Consider the following 19,469-nt stretch of genomic DNA (forward strand, 5'->3'; position numbering starts at 1 on the left):
TTTACCCGGCTGCATTGTGGGAGTTTGACCTCCGCCGCCGCCAACCGCCGCCTCAGCTTGCGCCGCCGCCGCCGCCGCGCACGCCATGGGAGCCGTGACTGACGGTGAGGCCGCTCGCCGCCACCCCGGCCCGCTCCTCGGAACCCCCCCGGCCTCCTCCAAGACCCCCAGACTCCACGGTCGCTTCCGGGAGCCCTTGGGCCTCCCTGATCAGATCCCCCTCGGAGCCCCGGGGTTTCCCGGCCGCTTCCCACGAGCCCTTCGGCCTCTCTCTGGAGCCTTTCGTCCCCCTTGGATCCCCTCTTACTCCCCGGAGGCCGCGCCAGGCCTGGGGAGGCTGTGCTGGGAGGATCGTCGGGGGGGCTGAGAGCACACGTGGGGGCCTGGGAAGGCTGGAAGCGCTGTGCTGGCGGGTGGTACCCGGAAGGGGTCCGGGCTGTCGGAGGATGTGGTGAGAGGGAGCACTCGATGGGGGTGGTGGGCTCTGAGGATCCAGAGCGAAGGGGAGAAAGTGATGGAGGCCCTGGATCTGGGGATCTGGAGGGCCTGTGGAGGGCTGGAAGGGAGTGGGAACTGCAGGGATGGGGCGAGGGTTTCGGACCAATCCAGGAAGGAGGACAGACATTCCGGGACAAGTGCACTAGAGGTGTCGGTGTCAGCGTACAGAGAGTGACACCTGGAGGAGTCCTCTGGACAGATTGGGAAGGGCCCCACACAGCAGAGTGGATCACAGTGAGGCCCGGAACTAGCCCTGAATTGGGGCTGAGGAGAGGGAACTCAGGACAATATTTAAAAGTAGTTGTGGACCGGGTGCCTGAAGGACTGTCAGGGAGTGTGCATGGGAGATTTATGAGCTAATGAGTCAGAATAGGGATGGGGTCACTTAGGGCAGATCAGGACATAAAACATTTGAGTGTCTGTATGGCTTGAGGAAGGTGCTTTGTCAGCTGGAATTGGGGCGGGGGGACGGGGGCGGTTTTAGGAAGGTGGACCTATGTGAGGCGTGGTCCAGAGGGTGGTCAGTAGACTGAGAGCAGAAATAACATAGGGTGATTTCTTGGGAAAGTGGACAGGAATGATGGGCAACTGGAGGGAGAACTTAAAAAGGTATCCAGTTAGGGAGGAAGGAAGTCCTTTGACATCTGGGAAGGGGAGATCTAGGCGTGCCGAGTCTAGTTGAAGAGGGAGTGACGAGTAACCATCGATGCCTGTGCAGAGGCCACTTTTGAAAAGTTGGGGGTAGACAGGATTTCCGCATTAAGGGGAAGAAGTGTAATAGGCCCAAATTCGTGGATACGTTAAAGAATAGTGAAGTGGGGGCTCTTAAAGGTCCAGGAACTTATGGGAAATTTTAACTTTGCTTCATCCCAGTTTCATTTATTCAGTAGGTATTTATCCTACCTGCGCTAGGCTTTAGAATTACAATCCTGAACTAACAGGAGAGATCTTTTGCCCATCTGAGTTACAATCTGGTGGTAAAGACACATTGGATAATTTTAAATATAGGTTGTCTATTTGTTTTGTTGATAGTTTTCTTTGCTGTGCAAAAACTTTAGTTTGGTGTAGTCCCATTTATTTTTTCTTTTGTTTTCCTCGTCCGAGGAGATATTTGAGAAAAAATATCACTAAGAGCAATGTCACAGAGTTTACTGCCTATGTTTTCTTCTTACATTTAAGTCTTTAATCTATTTTGAGTTTATTCTTTTATATGGTATTAGAATGTTGCCTAGTTTCATTTTTTTTTTTTTTTTGGCCTGTATGTGTCCAGTTTTCTCAACATCATAGACTATCTTTACCCCATTCCTTCTTCCTCTCTCGAATCTGCACAGATTGCTCTTCTCTGCCTGGTTAAAGCCTATTTATTCTTTGAGACCTACCTCATCTACTCCCCTTTTCTCTTTCCTAGAACCAGTTGACCTTTTATCTATTAATCATTTATTTTATGCATATTGCTGCTTTAGCCCTTAATACTTAATTTTCTTACCTGGCTTATTCTAGAAAATATTTTAAGGCATCTCACCATAATGAGTAAACAAAATAAATGAATGAGGTAACAGCAAAAAGAACACTGAGACTAAGAAAAACCAAAAGTTGGAAGGGCGGGTGATCCTCAGACTTCTAGGGGTAAAGTCTGGCGCATTTATTAAGAAAGCTGCAAGTGGCTCTTGTTCTAGCAGTCCATACCAAGAGGCAGGAGCTGGTCCATTCTGTGAGCTAGTGATTATGAGAGAAGGCAGCATTAGATAGCCAGGATAAACAGGTTTTTTTTTTTTTCCTGATTTAAACATTGGGGGAAAAAAGCTTATTTGGGGGGTCCTTATACAGAAAAGCCAGTGTCATAGCCTTAACTTCTTTTCAGCACTGAGGATCATTGGGCTGTTTCTTAGCACATCACTGACGAGGTCAAAAAAAGCTAAATCAATTTAGAAAGCATTCTAAAGCCAACCAATAGACTGTGTGGTTTAAGTGAATGGCTGTGGTGGTCTGCCTTAAATTTAGAGCAAGATTTTTTTGCTTGTTTGCTTTAAGAATACCTAGACCATAGAGGAAAGGACGAACTACAACTTTGTCAGGTAATTCTCTATAAATGTGGTTTTCCTCAACTGAGCTTTTGGTAAAACTCAAGCAAAAGTGAGTAATACATGTGATAGGTCAACAAACATCTGTTGCATACCTTCTAGGCACAATGCCAGATGCTGGTTACAGCAGAAAACTACAGAGGAAGGCCTGACTTCTACTTGGGAGAGAGAAGCAATTGTGTACGATCAATCAGTAAATAAGATAAGTTCTGAGAAAGGACATAATTTCTGAAGTTAATTGAGTTCTGAGAATGAACTAGATAGAATATGAGAGAGTAATAGGGAAGGGCTGCTGACAACTAGGTTTTAAAATAGGATGATCAGGCATGACTGCTCTGAAAACAGACATTTAAAATGACACCTGCAAGGGTCAGCTATGTGAAGATCCTAGGAAAATACTCCAAATAGAGGCAACAACTAGTGCAAAGGCCTAAGGTGGAAATAAGTTCTTCACTCTTTAGGGAGGATAAGGGCCAATGGGGCTGGATCCAGGTGGGCCAGGAGGAATGTGATACAAAAGGAGGTCAGAAAAATAAACAGGAACTCAGGAAGGCCTTCACAGGCCGTGGAAAGGACTTTGAATTGTCTTCTGTGAGTACTTGAAAATGACTGGAAGAGTTTAAGCAGAAGAGTTAGTGATTTGGTATATCTTTTAAAACTTTCTGGGTTGCTTTGTAGAGAAAGGATGCTAGGAAGGCAAGAATGCAAGCAGAGAGGTCAACAAGAAGTATTCCAAGTGAGAAATAAGGTGGGCTTGGATTAAACTGATTGGCAGTGGAGAAGATTGTGAGAAGTGGGTGGCTTTGATATTTCAGTCATCCTTCTGAAAAGTTCTTGGAGGAGTATCAGTACCTGTCTCTGGAGCATAGACGAGGGCCGATATCCTCTTACAAATCCGACTCTGAGGTGAATGGTTAAGTTTTGTGCCCTCATGTACACCTTATATGGGGGTCTGCATATCTGATTGAACTGGGAGCTTTCGATAGAGAAGCTTGCTATTTCCTGCACCTGGCACAAAGACATTGGTTAGTTTGAGGAACTGCCCTGCCACAGGTAGAAGTTATCTACTGATACTGAACAACTATAGATATTATTACCAACACAATCATTTTATAGATGGAAAATGTAGGCCTTGAGAAGTAAATGACTTACTGTTACTTAGCCAATTATTGGCAAAGCCATTCTCTCTCCTTCCTTGTTGCCACCCCAGCATTTTGGCTGGCTGAAAAGCAGTTTAAATGTCACATAAATTTAAACTATGTTCACAGTTTGTATTTTGTATGTATTAATTTAAAAGGTGTTAAACGGTGTTAGTACCCTGGTAGAAATCATTTCAGAAGTCCTTTCTGCAGTACAGAGAACATTAGGTAGATATATTGATATGCCAGAGCAACAGATGGGAGATGAGAAAGGGGTGGTGACAAGCGGGTGGCCGTACATTTCATTTAATAGAGCTTGTTGGTTTTGACAGTGTTTAGTTGTTGTTGTTGTTTAATTAGAAATGTTGTTTAATTAGAAACTTTAAACAATGGTTTTAAATATGCCTGTGAGCAATGTAACAAAATAATGGGACTATACTATGACTTTCTAGTAATGTAATTGTGTATATTCTCCTATGACTGCAGAGGTAACACCACTCATCTGTAGAGGAAGATAATAATATACACTCTATAGGGTTGTTTCAAGGATGAAGTGTGATACTATATATAAAGCACTTTGAATTTGAGTGACCATTTATTTTATTGTCCAACCCAGGATACTTTTCAGAGTGAAAGGAAACAAGCAAGATGTATAGTCATCAAATAGGAGTATAAAATACTGTACAAGTGTTTGGTGCTGCTGTTACTGCTATTTCAATTGCTGATACAGTGTTAATTAGACACTGTGGGCACAGGGGTTTTTGTTTTTTGTTTTTCACTTGTGCCAATGAATTTACCACTTTGTTCCCTCGTCTTTGGCCCCAGCACAGGGGTTACTGCTGCGTTTCAACTATTATGTAATGTTTCTGTAGCCAAAATGAATGGTTTCTCAAAACAAGATTGGAGTTTCAAACTTGACTTTATTAGCACCTAGCACCATACTCTAAATATTTAAATAAATCTAGAGAAAAACAAAGGACCTCAAAACAATGTTTGCTTTTCTTTTTAAATTTAATTTTGGTTTAAGTAATTTACTTTGGCATTAGCAATTTATTTAGACTGGTCCAAAGTGTGTCACAAGAGGTCAATATTTACATGAAGGAATCAAATTATCATATTTATTGTTCTTTCCACCTACCTTTTTTGTGTCTTTTTAATAGTTTTGGCCTTATAAATTGTTTTAATGATTTTAAGCTTCTTGAAAGGAGAGGCTAGGTGTTATTTTACCATAAGGAATCACACGATGGAATATACATTAATTTAACTTAAAAACACTTGAGCAGTGGTGACCTGATGATAAATCTAACAGGAATCTACACATTGTTTTCACATGGCTTTACTCTCTCGTTAATAGCTCAGGTCAAGCCAGTTTTCTTGTTAACACATCATAGATTTATTAAAGAGTAGTGGTTAGAATTTTTAATACAGGAAAGAAATGAAGAAAAATAGCTCAGAATGACTACCCAGTTCACTACCCAGATAACCACTGTTGATATTTTTTTAAGTAATATATGTCAGAACATTCAAGAAGAAATGCACAGAGTGACAAGTGAACGCCTTCTCGTGTAATCACCTTCGGTTACTAATCCCTCTCCCCAAAGATAATCACATTAAATGTTTTTTGTGTGCCCTTCCAGAATGATTTTTAAATATCCATAAAAGGTAAAAAGCACCTCCTCTGGTGCCAGACTCCTGAGTTTGAGCCCCAGCTCTATTCCTTACTTCCTGTGACATTTCATTTTAGACAAGTAAAAATATTTTTTTTTTTACCTTCATTGGTAATATAGAGGTAAAAATATCTACTTTATTGGGCTATTGTGCAGTTTAAATGTGTTTATATGTGAAAAGCGCTTAGAATTGTACTTAGCATATTGAAAGCATTATGTATCTGTTAATATGTGAGCATATACATATTTAATTTTACACAAATCTTTACACATTTCTATATTATAGTTCTATAATTAATAATATAGCTTGGAGCTCTTCCTACCTCATTCTTTATATCAATGTTGTATTCTATTATTTTTTTAAACCAACCTCCTATTAAACAGTTAGCTATTTTCAGTTTTTTGCTTTTACAAATAGTGTTACAATGGAGATATTTGTATAGATGTCTGCACACTTGTGGGAATAATTTCTAGAAGAAAGGTCAAAGGGCATATGTGTTTTTAATTTTGGTACATATTACTACATTGCCCTAGTGCCAGCTATTTTTCCTGTAATCCTGTCTCAAACTCTTATCCCTTCCTGTGGTTTTCAGTTTTGATCCAGAGGGTTTAGGAACACCAGGAAAAAGCCAGTGGTGGCTTTGCATGCCTGCAGAATTCCTTTCTAAACTGCCTTTGGAAAGGAAATGCTAATCCTCATTGGTAGATCCCAGGATTCTTAGGAGCAGGTGAGGTTGCAGTGCTATTAGGGCTTCTAGTGTGGAGAGTGACTTTTGACAGTAGCTGGGACTTTAGAGGAGATAATCTTGCCACTGGTTGTCAGGCCCTGACCAGTCCCTAAAGAAGTGTTTTGGAAGTTGGCCTACCATTATCTTCCAGATTGTTTTCCTCTTTTCTTTTTTGAATATTGCTCCTAGATGTTCTGAAAAGTTGTTTTGTAATCGAGGTTTTAATAGCTAAATTAAAATAGTTGTGGGGAATAACAATTATGGGTTTTGAAAGGAATGTTAATCTGGGTTAATGAGAGATTGTCTTTTCAATGCTAAAATGAGAACACAGTTAAAATAGCTGTGTCGTATGACTAGAGGCTTGAAAATGGAGAGTAGGTCTAGTGATTGTAAAGGAGTTATTTCTTCTTGCCTCTCTGTTTATAGAAAATGGGGTATTAAAAACCCCTTGAAAGGACTTCTGAGGCTTATTTAGTATCTTAATTTTGTATTTCTTCTAGGTATAGGTTGGCGGATAAGACAAGAAGGGAATCTAAAATGCATCCCAATTTTGCTAGTAAATATTTGCTTATTAGTTTGCAGGTATCGTAACTGATTTTAAAGTGATTTTGAATGGCAGACATTTTGTAGGTATAATTATTGCTACAACTTATAACTGAATACAGTAAGACATCTTTCTACAAGCCTAAAGTCAAGTGGAAAACCATTCTTAGGGCAAATGTTAAGTATTTTGGTTTAAAAGCTCTTTCCAGATGGCATTAATCCTCATAGTTAGTCAAGAAAGTAATTATGACAGCTAAGGAATCATGTTGATAACATCAATAAAATCATTTCTAAACCATCTTTACTGTTTTTACAGGGTGGACCAACGCCTGCCAGAATTATTAATATTAGCATTCAAATTATTTATAAAGAGCTTCAAGCATGATAATAATTTATGAAGTCAATGTACATAGTAAACAAAACATGTTTTAGGTGTGTTCAATCTAGAGCTAATTGATGAGGTATCATTAAAAATAATAGTGCTCATGTCCTATATGTTAGGAACCATCAGCAGCAGGCTATCTTTAAATTTAAAAAAAAAAAAAGGTTTTTTTCAAACTGGTAACTTACCCCTTTGTTTTATTTTTGCTGTTGGAGCTGTGCTCTGTACTTTATATATGGTATTTCAGCAATTCTCATCCCCAGAGAATTTTTTAGGCAACAATTGTCTATGAAGTTTAAGTTAGAAATATTGCGACCTTGCAATATGAAGCTTGAGACAGAAGCAAATTTGTGAGAAATTATAGCTGAGCAAATTTTGTATGCATAAATATGCAATATATATCTATATGTCTATATATTGAAGTTATATCTAGACTTCAAAATTTACCTTTTAACATTTTTAGGATGATACAAGTTGTGGATTAAATTTAATGTAAAGATAAGGATAACTCCCCCCCCCCCCACCTTTCCCACTGTGAATAGGCATTGTGCTCCTTTTATTTCCATAAAGTTTTACAGCAGTTCTACAAAGTGTAAAGTTTTGTTCCTATTTTACAGATGAAGTTAAATATTGGTCACATACATATAAATACAGAAAGTAAACTGTGTGTGGACAAATCTGGACATTGGCTCCGGTTTTTGACCTTGGGCCCAAAAGCTGTGAAGAAATGCTCTTAGAAGAAAGAGGGATAAGGCTGAAGCCAGTAAAAGGCCTTGAGTGCCTTGGCAGGGAATCCCCTGTACTACCAGAACTGGTCACACCACACTCCTACTCATGCCTCCCAATGTTCACTTTGGCCCCTGCCTTTTCCTAACCAAGTCTCCATTCAACCCTAACCTACCTTCTAAGACCTGTGATTCTAATCTTCTCGACTTTAATTCATGCCATTTTAGTTCTTAACTGCATATGCTTTGGTAGCCTCCTAACTAGCCTCCTCCCTCTGGCCTTTTTTTTAGAGTTGCAGTCCATTTCGTATACTGCCCTCAGCTTAATCCTGCAGAAAGTATGGCCTGTAAATCTTTAGAAATTCCTAGTTGCTTACTAGCAAGGTCCAAATCTACTAGTATGGCATTTACTAGTGTGAACTCCCACAAACTGACCACAAAGTGCCTTTACGTGCTTGGGTCCCGATATTTGTCTTCACTCATCCAGTCTCCCTAGTGTTCTAGTGTTTTCATGTCCTAGATCCACCCTGCTATAGCTCATAGCTTTCTCCTTGCCTGCAGTGGGGGACAGGAAAAGGACATTAGCTTGCTTTCTTTTTTTTTTTATTGAGCCATAATTGATGTACAAAGACCTGCATGTATGATATTTAATTTGTATAATTTGTTGTGTTGGGGCATATGCAAATACCTATAATACCATCCCCACATCATAGCTTTCTTTTTCAAACAACAGCTAACAGATTTTGATTACTCATATGGTTCAAAAGTCAAATAATATAAAAGACTATATTTCCCCATCTTCCAGCCTGTTCCTTATCTATCTCCCTTATACTACCCCTCTCTGAGTAGTTTCTTGTATATCACTGTTTCTTGGCATATCATCATTCCAAGGTATCATTGTGAATATAAGCACATGTACATATATATTATTTTTTCCCTTTTTAAAAAATTTTATATTAGTTTCAGGTATATAGTACATTGGTTAGACATTTATATAGTTTATGAAGTGATCCCCCCAATTACTCTATCACCTATTTAGTTCTACACATAGCCATTACAACACTATTGACTATATTCTCTATTCTCTATAGTCCCGTGACTATTTTGTAACTACTAATTTGTCCTTTATCCCTTCACCTTTTTCTCCCAGGTCCTCCAATCCCCTTCCCCTCTGGCAGTCGCAACTGTATCTGTGAGTCTATTTTCATTTAGTTTGTTCCTTTTATGCCTTAGATTCCACATATAAGTGAAATCATATGGTATTTATCTTTCTCTGTCTGACTCATTTCACTCAGTGTAATAACGTCTAGAAGTGTCATTGCAAATGGTTGGGTTTCATTTTTTTAATAGCTGGGTAATATTCCATTTTATATATGGACCAGAACTTCTTTATCCAATTGTCTGTTGATGGATATTAGGTTGATGGATATTTAGGTTCCATATCTCAGCTATTGTGTATAGCATTGCTATGAACATAGATGGGGTGCAGAGATCTTTATGAATTATTGTTTCGGTTTTCTTTAGATAAATACCCAGAAGTGCAATTGCTGGATCAAAAGGTAGTTCTATTTTTAATTTTTTGAAGAACCTCCAAACTGTTTTCCATAGTTGCTATACCATTTTGCAATCCCACTGACAGTGTGTAAGGGTTGCCTTTTCTCTACATCCTTGCCAGTACTTGTTGTTTTTTGATTTACTGATGATAGCCATTCTCATAGGTACGAGGCGAGATCTCATTGTGGTTTTATTTTATTTTATTTATTTATTATTTTATTTTTACGCCTACAGCACTCGGTATTCCTAGGTGGTCTCCCATCCAAGTGCTAACCAGGCCCCAACCCTGCTTAGCTTCTGAGATCAGACGAGATTGGGCACGTTCAGAGTAGCACTGCCATAGTCATTGTGGTTTTAATTTTCATTTCTCTAATGATTAATGATCTTGAGCATCTTTTCATATGTCTATTGGCTGTTTGTATTTCCTCTTTGGGGAAATACTTGTTCAGGTCTTCAGCCCATTTTTTAATTAGATTGTTTTTTTGTTGTTGAGTTGTACGAGTTCTTTTATAAGTGTTGGCTATTAATCCCTTATCAGACATATCATAGGCGAATACCTTTTCCCATTCAGTAGGTTTTCTTTTCATTTTGTTGATGATTTCCTTTGCTGTGCAAAAACTTTTTAGTTTGATATAGTCCCATTTGTTTATTTTTTCCTTTGTTTCCCTTGCCCAAGGAGATATATCAGGAAAAAAAAGTTAATAGCAATGTCAGAGAGTTTACTGCCTATGTTTTCTTCTAGAAGTTTTATGGTTTGGGTCTTACATTTAAGTCTTTAATCCATTTTGAGTTTATTCTTGTACATGGTGTAAGAAGGTGATCCAGTTTCATTTTTTTTGCATGTATCCATCCAGTTTTCCCATCACCATTTGTTGAAGAGACCATATTTACCCCATTGTATATTTTTACCTCTTTTGTCAGATGGCATAAATTTATTTATGCGCTCTTCTGTTCTATTGATCTATGTATCTGTTTTTATGCCAGTACCATTGTTTTTTTGAATGTGCATATATGTTCTTATTCCCCCTCATTTTTTATAAGGAAACATGCCAAACATATTGTTCTTCACCTTGCTTTTTTAACAAGTTATAGTAAGTGATCTCTCTATATCAGTACATAGACATTTGTTTCCTCCCGATTGCTTTTTTATAGCTTCACAGTATTTCATCATGTTTCTGTACCAAAACTTACTTAACTAGTCTCCTGTTGATGGACAAGTCTTATTGCATATGTACAAGTATATCTAAGATTTTTGGTTCAAAGGGTATATATTATTTGAAATTTTGATAGTTACCTTTTAGCTTTTTTGACTGATGATTTTTAAGTCTGAAAAGAGCAGCACTATTCCACTTCCCTTAATCCCCCCAAGCCAAAGGAACCTCTCCTCCTAATCCCATTACTGTGTATTTGTGTCACTTATTTAACAACCACAGCCACCTTTGTGTGTGTGTGTGTGTGTGTGTGTGTGTGTATTCATATGTGTGTTATTACTCCAACTAGAGTGAAAGAGCTCAGGTCTTTATATAAATAGCCTCAGAACCTACTCTGGTACCTATGGATACATCTGCTCATTGACCAAATATTCATGTCTTTATTCAAGAAGAGGAATCTCTGTTGTGGACCTGAAAATAATATAGTTGCCTGCTAGTTCTTGTTAGTGTTTTATTGAGACAAACTCTCTTTGGAGGGCAGATGGTCCCAGGCGGGCACCACAAATCCAATTTTTAAAATATATATAGAGCATCAGAAATGTAAAGACAGTGTGAGAGGCTGCGGGGAACAGAATGAGCAACATAGGACTGGCCCTCACGAACCCTTTCTCAACTTTATTTGCCTGTACAGTGTTTTAAACATTTTTCAAAAACTTTGGTAATTGGGATATTACATACACATATAAAAGTGCACAGATATTAGGTATATAGCTGGAATGATTAAAAAATCTGTTTGAAACATTTTTTGTTTAGTTAGCAAACTTTAGAAAAAAAACTTGATTTCTAAACCAGTTCTGCTAATAGCTTCCTCCTTACGGTATTCACTCCCCCAAATTTTCTATTCCTTATTCCCTAGTCCCTGAATGCACTTATATTGGAAATCCCTGGTCCTCAATAAAGTAAGGTGCCCAGGTACCTGGGAGGAAGAAGAGATTTCTTTGGGGCTTGAAAGAGCAGAAATAAGAAGACCAGCAAAAGAATTGAACAGTGTCAATTGAACACCAGACTTCTCACCCATTGGATGATTACTTTAACAAGTTAAAACATGTTTGTAATTTTAAAAAATTCATTTTCTGCATTTTAACCTCCGCTGGGACTGTTTTGTCTCAGTCTCCTCAAATAACTAAAAGCATTAGTTTGTATTTTAAAGTGTAAATTGAAACACCTGATGAATCTGTAGTTTGAGCAGCCGGACTCTGAGAACAAAACTCAGTTCTAAAATGTTTCTCTGATGTTGTCACAGAATAAGTTTTAAAACTGGAGCCATCTGCTTTCCAAAGTTTATCTCCGCTGCACCTGCGCTCAGAAATACTTCTGCCTACACACAGGAACTATTGTTTAAAGATTTTGCTGTTGATTCATCATGCAAGCTCTCCAGGAATTATTTACACTTTAAAATTTATTATAAAAAAAAAATGCATGCACATGGTAAAAACCAAACAAATACAATTCTATAAAACCATTTAGAAAATTAAATCTCTTCTTATCCTCTGTCATCCCTCTCCCTGGAAATAACCACTATTACCAGTTTCCCTTGTATGCTTCCAAGGCATTCTTTGACTACACGAACAACACGTGATATGTACACACATACGCATAAACAAAGTCTTCCCTTTTCTACACAGATGGCAGCAAACTGTGCTTCTCTGCACCTGTTTTGTTTTCATTTTACTTAACATATCTAAGGGGATTTTGTGGCATCAGCATATACACCTGCACTATTTTGGCTGCATAATATATGTTTTGTAATTTAATCAGTCTTTTCCTGGTGAATGTTTAGGTTTACAATCTTTCTACTACAAACAACACTGTTAAGAACATCCCTTTACATGTATTTTTGTGCATGAGTGCACATGTATCTATAGTATGAATTCCTAGAATTGGAATTATGGGGTATGTGCATTTTAAATATTATTCGTTATTGCCCAGTTGTCCAACAAATAGTGTACCAGTTTACATTCCACCAGTGTATGTAACTGCAGTTTCTCATCACTTTTATTATCAGGTCTTTTGACCTTTGCCAATCTGATAGATGAAAATGATATTTTATTGTGGTTTCAATTTGCCTTTGTCTTATTATGATCCAGGAAGATCACCAGCTCAGGGCTGCCAGGCCAGCAGTTTGGTGTCCCACTTATAATAATCATCCACACAGCTTTTCTATTCATTTTTTTTTCCTTGGAGCAAAAGACAGACAGACTTGTTTAAAAAAAAAAAGAAAGAAAAAGTCCTCATGGGGAAAGAATATCGCAGATATAATAGCTAAATTACAAATTTTTAAAAAACAAATACATTGCTTTTTCTCTGACCCATCTCATTCTCTTTTTCAAATCTGCCATTACATCTTTTAAATCTTTTTTCTCTATTCCTTTTTCCAGTTTGTCACACACTAAGAGATACTAACACTTCAGTCTTCCTTCTGTCTGAACAGGTTTTTTCAGAAAAAATTCTCCAAGAAGTATTGGTTTATTTTCTTGGTGGTACCTGAAAATTATTTCTACTCAACAACCCAGCAGTAGAATCCCAGCTCTGTTAGGGTAGAGCTTTTCACTACTATAACCCCAACCCCTAGAATAGTGCTTGACACAAATAGACACTCAATTGCTTTATATATATGTTAATTATATATGTTACATATAGTAGTAAAATATACATAACAAAAATTGACCATTTTAACAATTTTTAAGTGTACAGTTCAGTGGCATCAAGTATATTTTCATTTCAGTTTTTTTTTTTGGTAAGTAGTGATATTGGTTATTTGTTCCTGAAAGTTAACAAGAGCCAGTTTTTTTAATTTACATGGTTCTGCTTTTCTTCTTTTCTCCAGACGAAGTCATAAGGAAACGTCTCCTAATTGATGGAGATGGTGCTGGAGATGATCGGAGAATTAATCTGCTAGTGAAAAGTTTCATTAAATGGTGCAACTCTGGATCCCAGGAAGAGGGGTAGTTCATTTTATTGTTCTTTTTATTGTTCCTATACCAATGTCCTGATGTGATTTTTAGATCATACACATAGTCATGTTAATATTGCAGATTTTCACTCACCTTAAATGTCCAATGAAGTCAACTCTTGGTTAATCAGGAATAGATTCTTCTGTCCTTGACTTCTCTTGAGAGGCCTGCTTTATGTTTATTAAAACGTGAAGAAGGCATAGTGGTAAGAAGAAATGAAGATTAAATTCAGGCTCATTAATTTGGTCAGTTTTAGCAAATAAGTGTTTAGAAAGACAAAATATCTAAGTGAAATGTTCTTTTTAAAATAAGTTGCTGCAAAGTTTTATATATATTTAATAATTTTCAAACTTAGAAAAAATTTTCTCATCTGAATTAGCTTTTCACATGGATAAATAATTGTGTAGAATGAAAAAATTGTGAGAACAGCATTGTAAAGATAAAAAGACATCTTGATCAAAACATTTAAAAAAGTATTTAAACAAAATTCAAACAAATAGCTGTTTGAATTAAGCTTATATTGATAAGAACAACAGTCTCATCATTGCATTTGTAACTGAAGCAAATTATAAATTCAAGTATACTGCATTTGGGAAAAAAACATAATGGATAGATATCATAAACTATTTTAAATAAAGCAAAAGATTCTCCAAGAACTTGGTATAATTTAATTAGCACATCTTTGCCTGTACTATAAATAGTTCAGCTTTGGCAAGCCATAAAAATCTTTATTCTGTTTCTCTTTTTCATTAGATACAGCCAGTACCAACGTATGCTGAGCACACTGTCTCAGTGTGAATTTTCAATGGGCAAAACCTTGTTGGTATATGATATGAATCTCAGAGAAATGGAAAATTATGAGAAAATTTACAAAGACATAGGTAAAGAAACTTAAAGTAATTAATGTTTCTCTATCTCTAATTTTAATTTTTATGGTCTAAAGGAAACAATACCTGCTAATATTTTTCTTTGGTTAGTGGTAAAATAATAACAACATTAACATTAATAGAAAGAATATAGTAAATGTTAGTTATAAAAATGTGTTCTAATATGATACAGTACTTTAATTTACAACTATTTTTTAAAATGCCAGCATCTATTAGCAATGGAACTTAATTTAAAAACACATTTTAAAGTTGAAAATGAATGAAGATTATTTCATGTTGTTATAACTGTCTTAAAAAGAACCTTTTTATATAGAATGTAGCATTGCTGGAGCACATGAAAAAATTGCTGAGTGCAAAAAGCAAATTCTTCAAGCAAAACGAATACGAAAAAATCGCCAAGGTAAGGGTTTTGTGGGATTTAGTGTGCAAATACTTTATTACTGACTAATATTTTCATGCAGTTTTTAATGTGAGGTAAAATCTCCGGCTAGAATCAACCTGAAATACAAAAAAGAATTAGAAGCCAAACTAAATTCTTTAAAACTATTATTTTTTAAAATAGCGAAGAAGGAAGACTATGCTGAAAAAAGTACCCCCCACCACTGGGTTGTTTTGATTATCCAAGTATTTCTTAAGTATTTGGTTTTTTACTGTCTTCAATCTCCTTTGCCAAAATAATGTTATGATTAATCAGCAAAAGCAGTTTATACAAGTACACTAGATTTAGGGTTTTGTTTGTTGGTATTTGTTTGTTTAATGGAGCTACTTTCAGAACAAAGAAAAAGAAAAGAATTTAAGCCTATTGACTTTTTATTAGGTACAAAGCAAACAAACATTTATAAAGCTTCCTAAATAATAAGAAGAAGGTTAAAGTTTAGTTTTGTTTTGATCTCTTTTGTTTTTAAATTAGGGTATGTCCTTATTGCAGTCCACAAAAACTATTTCAAAATGATTTTTAATGGCAGAGGCATTGCTTCTCCTATGATGTAAATGGAAAGAAAGATAAAAATATAATGTATAATCATAATTGTGACATAGATGAAAAAACTAGAAGAAAATAAAAAATGTTAATGGTTATTTTGGGATTGTGAGTTTTTATGACTTTTTTCTTTCTTTTTATACTGAACATGTATTATTTTGTAATAAAAAAAATTTATTAAAACTCACACTTTTATTGAGTTAATATGTTAATTTTCAAAACAATGAATTTTACTTTTTAATGAACTAATTAAGATCGCTTTTAATTACTTATTTTTAAAAGTTGTATTTTTAATTCAGTCTAGAATACATGTAGTCAAGTTTCAGTGGCCAATTTATAAGATATACTAACTTATTTAATTATCAATATTAATTCTAAAATCATTTTAAATGTTTCGTAGTGGTTTTGTTGACTAAGGAAGCTTTTAAATGAATGCTGCCATTTATCATTTCATAAGAGGTTAACAGGAGATACATGACTTATCTTGGAGGTCTCAGTGGAGCAGAAACAAGGTTCCTGAATTTTAAATCATTTCTAAGTTTCTGAAATTTTACCTTTAGAATGAGTGAGAAATGTAATTTGCTATTGTCTAAGATCTGAAATTAATAGTATGATATATTTATCTTGCTGATCTTTTATTTGATCTTTTATTTATCCTCTTCAGAATCAGTCCACTTGATGATCAATAATGACTTAAGATCACTTATGCTTATGCTGGTCTCTTATAGTCAGCCCATGAATAGGTAAATGGAAAACAGTGGGAGAGCTAAAGTCCTTGTTTGGAACACTTTTGAAGTCATGTATCATTATAGTTAAATCAAGTGAAACTGATAATACTCTTTTCTATCCTTCAATGTTTTTATTTATTTATGTACTAGGAAAGTGATTAGGAGAAATTTGTGATATGATACATTCTGTTTTGATATCCAGGTTCAAAACACCTTAATTTGGTAAATATTTTTATATGTTTCAGAATATGATGCTTTGGCAAAAGTGATCCAACATCATCCAGACAGGCATGAGACATTAAAGTAAGTTTAGAGCTTTACTTGAAAGTAACTAATCTTTATACATAAATGTTACATACTGGTCTATGCATTTCATTTTTACAAGAATACATAATATATTCCCAAAGGAGAGATCAGATCATCTATATTACATATTCTAATACTGTCAATTAGATTTTCTGTTCCTCACACCTTACTGCCTATAGTTCTAAAATAAGTGCATATAATATAAATCAATGTGAAAATGAATAGAATATGGTCTACTCATATAGTAGAATACTAAGTAGCAGTTAAAAAGGATAAAGTATACACTTTTTAAACACAAATCTCAAAAACATAATCAGAGAAAAGAAAAACAAGACATAATGAATGTTAAATTATTCCTAAATTTCTAAAATACATGAAGAATAATAACCATTTATAAAAGTTAGAGCCTCCTAAAACCTTATATACTAACACTGTATATTATTTAGAGATACAAATATATACATTAAAAAAGGATTGGAGCTATATAGTGACTAGCTGAGTGGGAGGTAAAGAAAAAAGACCTAGGATAGAGGATTGGAGATAAGGTTCAAAATGTATTTCAAGATAATCTGCAATATTTTATTTCTTTTACATTTTACATATATATAAACTTGAAATAAGTATGATGAAATTTTAAAACTTTTCAATTCTTGGAGTTTGATATTCTATTATCTATGTTTTTCTATACTTTAAAAATTAGCTAAAAATTTTGAAAATAAGCATATATTTAGAGGTTAAGAAGAAATCATCCTTAGCTTTAAAAGTCTCATCATAATAGAGTGTTATCACTCCTTATCCTTTTTTTATTTTTAAAATACTACTTAGTAATGAAAAAGTTGGGTATTAATTGTGAATTCTGTTCCCCCAAATAGCAAAATATAAGACTGTTTTATTTATTTTTTCAGGGAACTAGAGGCTTTGGGAAAAGAATTAGAGCATCTTTCACATATTAAAGAAAGTGTTGAAGATAAGGTATTTGCATATATGTATTAGTCTTCATGATATGTATGTGTTTACAGATCGACACATATTAATTTTTTTCTTGTTAACATAGCTGGAATTGAGACGAAAACAGTTTCACGTTCTTCTTAGTACCATCCATGAACTTCAACAAACACTGGAAAGTAAGTGAAAATAGTTTCATAACCAACATTTATGAAGATTTTTAAATAATTCAGGGGCATGCCTTCTAAAATATACATTGTAAAGAGAAAGTACTCCTTCAGGTTCAGGACAGCAGTACAGCTGGATGACGTTAGAAGGTACTCATATTGTTCAGCATTCTGAACATATGCAGAAAAGTCTGAATTTATACTAATACATGATTTAAACACATATCCAATAGTTTATATTAAGAGAAACTCAAGGATGATAGATTTGGAATTTTTCTTTTATTATAGTTTATTGGTATAAAGTGACAATTTAGGACTCAGACAAGCAATGATAAGTGAGTAAACCAATTAGTGCATAAGAACATGTGCATATTCAGTGAATGATGGGTGCTTTGGGGGAACTGGAGACTTGCTCTTCATATTGACTACAGCCAATCGGAAATTTCTGTGTGATCTGATCTGATCGTTTTCAAGAAAAGCCTAGGACCTAGATTTTTTTTTAATAAAAATCTATCACATAGATTTTACATTTTGATTCAACTACTGCACAACAACCAAAATGGAACTTTTAAAACCAAAAACTTGTGTGGGCCAAATTATAGTCATAGATTGTCATTTTGGCATCTTTTTAAAAATATACTAGCTAATAAAGGATAAAAATGTTTTTGTGTATTTGTTAAACATATAATTTAAGTAAATTTGTTTCTTTATCAATTATAGATGATGAAAAGCTCTCAGAGGTAGAAGAAGCTCAGGAAACAAGCATGGAAGCAGATCCTAAGCCATAGACAATCGCTCTCCATTCCCAAGATTGTTGAAGTAGCAACATGATCTTAGTGTGTAGAGAATTTGTTGTGCTTTTGAGATATTTAAAGTTTTGGCAGTGAACTACCTTGCTTTTAAATATTAATGTACAATTCATTCATTTTCTTTGCACAAAGGAAAATGACTTCAATATAGATTTGTTTTTATTGAAATAACTTTCTTATTCTTAAACTTAAAAGATAGGAAGCAACATCCAAAATTGTTTAATAAAATGGTTTCAAATCAGATATGTTTGTGCTCATAAGAATTCCAGGTAGATTTAAACTGTTCACATTGATTTGCTTACAAAATAAGTCGAAGATTATGAGTAGATGCTATTTCTAGGATGTACATGAAAAAAATGAGCCAATTTCTGGAAATTGTTACCACTTTTGAAAGTAGAGGCTTCAGGAGAGTTGTGAACTTATAAAATTATGTGCAAAATGTTTGTGGTGTATGCTTATTATGCGAGACAGGTTCCATGATACTAAGAATCACTAGTGTAAGAGGTAATAACAAGATGCAAAGTAAGTCCATATATATTACTTTATAGATCTCTCTCCTTAATACTTGAGCAATGTAGTTGTTAAATGTTAAGTTCATATATTTTCTCTCTACTGTTTTGTTCTTTAAGAATCATTTTCAATGGAAAAAGAAATGTATTGCTAAAGTGAAGAGTAGTTTGCGATAAATTTTTCGTGAAGATATAAAGGATTTCATGATCTTTTTAAAAATTAAGCTAAGGCTGAATCATTTGTAATTGTTTAAGTATTGAATAACATTTTAAATGCTTGTTAGATTCCATCCTTATTTATTTATTTCAGTTCAAAAACATGACACTTTGCATCAATCATACCTTAGTAATGTTACGTTTTTATACTTTTAGTAAGAATTCTTATCTTTAAAAATGAGTTTAAAATTAGCCCAGTAGTAGTCATATTAAAAATGTCATAATATTTTAAATGCTTCCTCTAATATCATCTGGCAAATCATGGGAGAAATTTCTTTGCAGAATTGCTATGCCTTAATAAATGTTTCATTATTAGTAAGAATTATGATGTAAAATTTTGCTTATATTGACTCAGAATCAAAAATCAACTGTTGAAAAGCATTTTTTAAAGGAATACTGGGCAAAATATTCTAAAAAATGTCCCCTCTCCCCCATTAGTTA

General features: G+C 35.0%; 1 protein-coding gene across 4 annotated transcripts in view; it reads left to right on the top strand.

The window, feature by feature from the left end:
• THOC7 (THO complex 7) overlaps positions 1-19,350 on the top strand; it is a 19,992-nt gene extending 642 nt beyond the window's left edge. Inside the window, exons 1-8 of one of the 4 annotated variants that reach the window (XM_006917493.3) lie at positions 1-104; positions 13,356-13,473; positions 14,236-14,363; positions 14,683-14,769; positions 16,322-16,379; positions 17,288-17,354; positions 17,437-17,506; positions 18,215-19,350. In XM_006917493.3, the coding sequence (XP_006917555.1) occupies positions 86-104; positions 13,356-13,473; positions 14,236-14,363; positions 14,683-14,769; positions 16,322-16,379; positions 17,288-17,354; positions 17,437-17,506; positions 18,215-18,282 (615 nt within the window). In that variant the 5' untranslated portion in view covers positions 1-85 and the 3' untranslated portion in view covers positions 18,283-19,350. Of the gene's footprint in view, positions 105-325; positions 452-11,551; positions 11,576-13,355; positions 13,474-14,235; positions 14,364-14,682; positions 14,770-16,321; positions 16,380-17,287; positions 17,355-17,436; positions 17,507-18,214 lie in introns of those variants that run through there. The other 3 variants (XM_015593795.2, XM_025050667.1, XM_006917494.3) reach the window with 3 other exon arrangements.
• The last annotated feature ends 119 nt before the right edge of the window (positions 19,351-19,469 follow it).

Source organism: Pteropus alecto, unplaced genomic scaffold (genome assembly GCF_000325575.1).
Source record: "Pteropus alecto unplaced genomic scaffold, ASM32557v1 scaffold75, whole genome shotgun sequence".
NCBI lineage: Eukaryota > Metazoa > Chordata > Mammalia > Chiroptera > Pteropodidae > Pteropus > Pteropus alecto.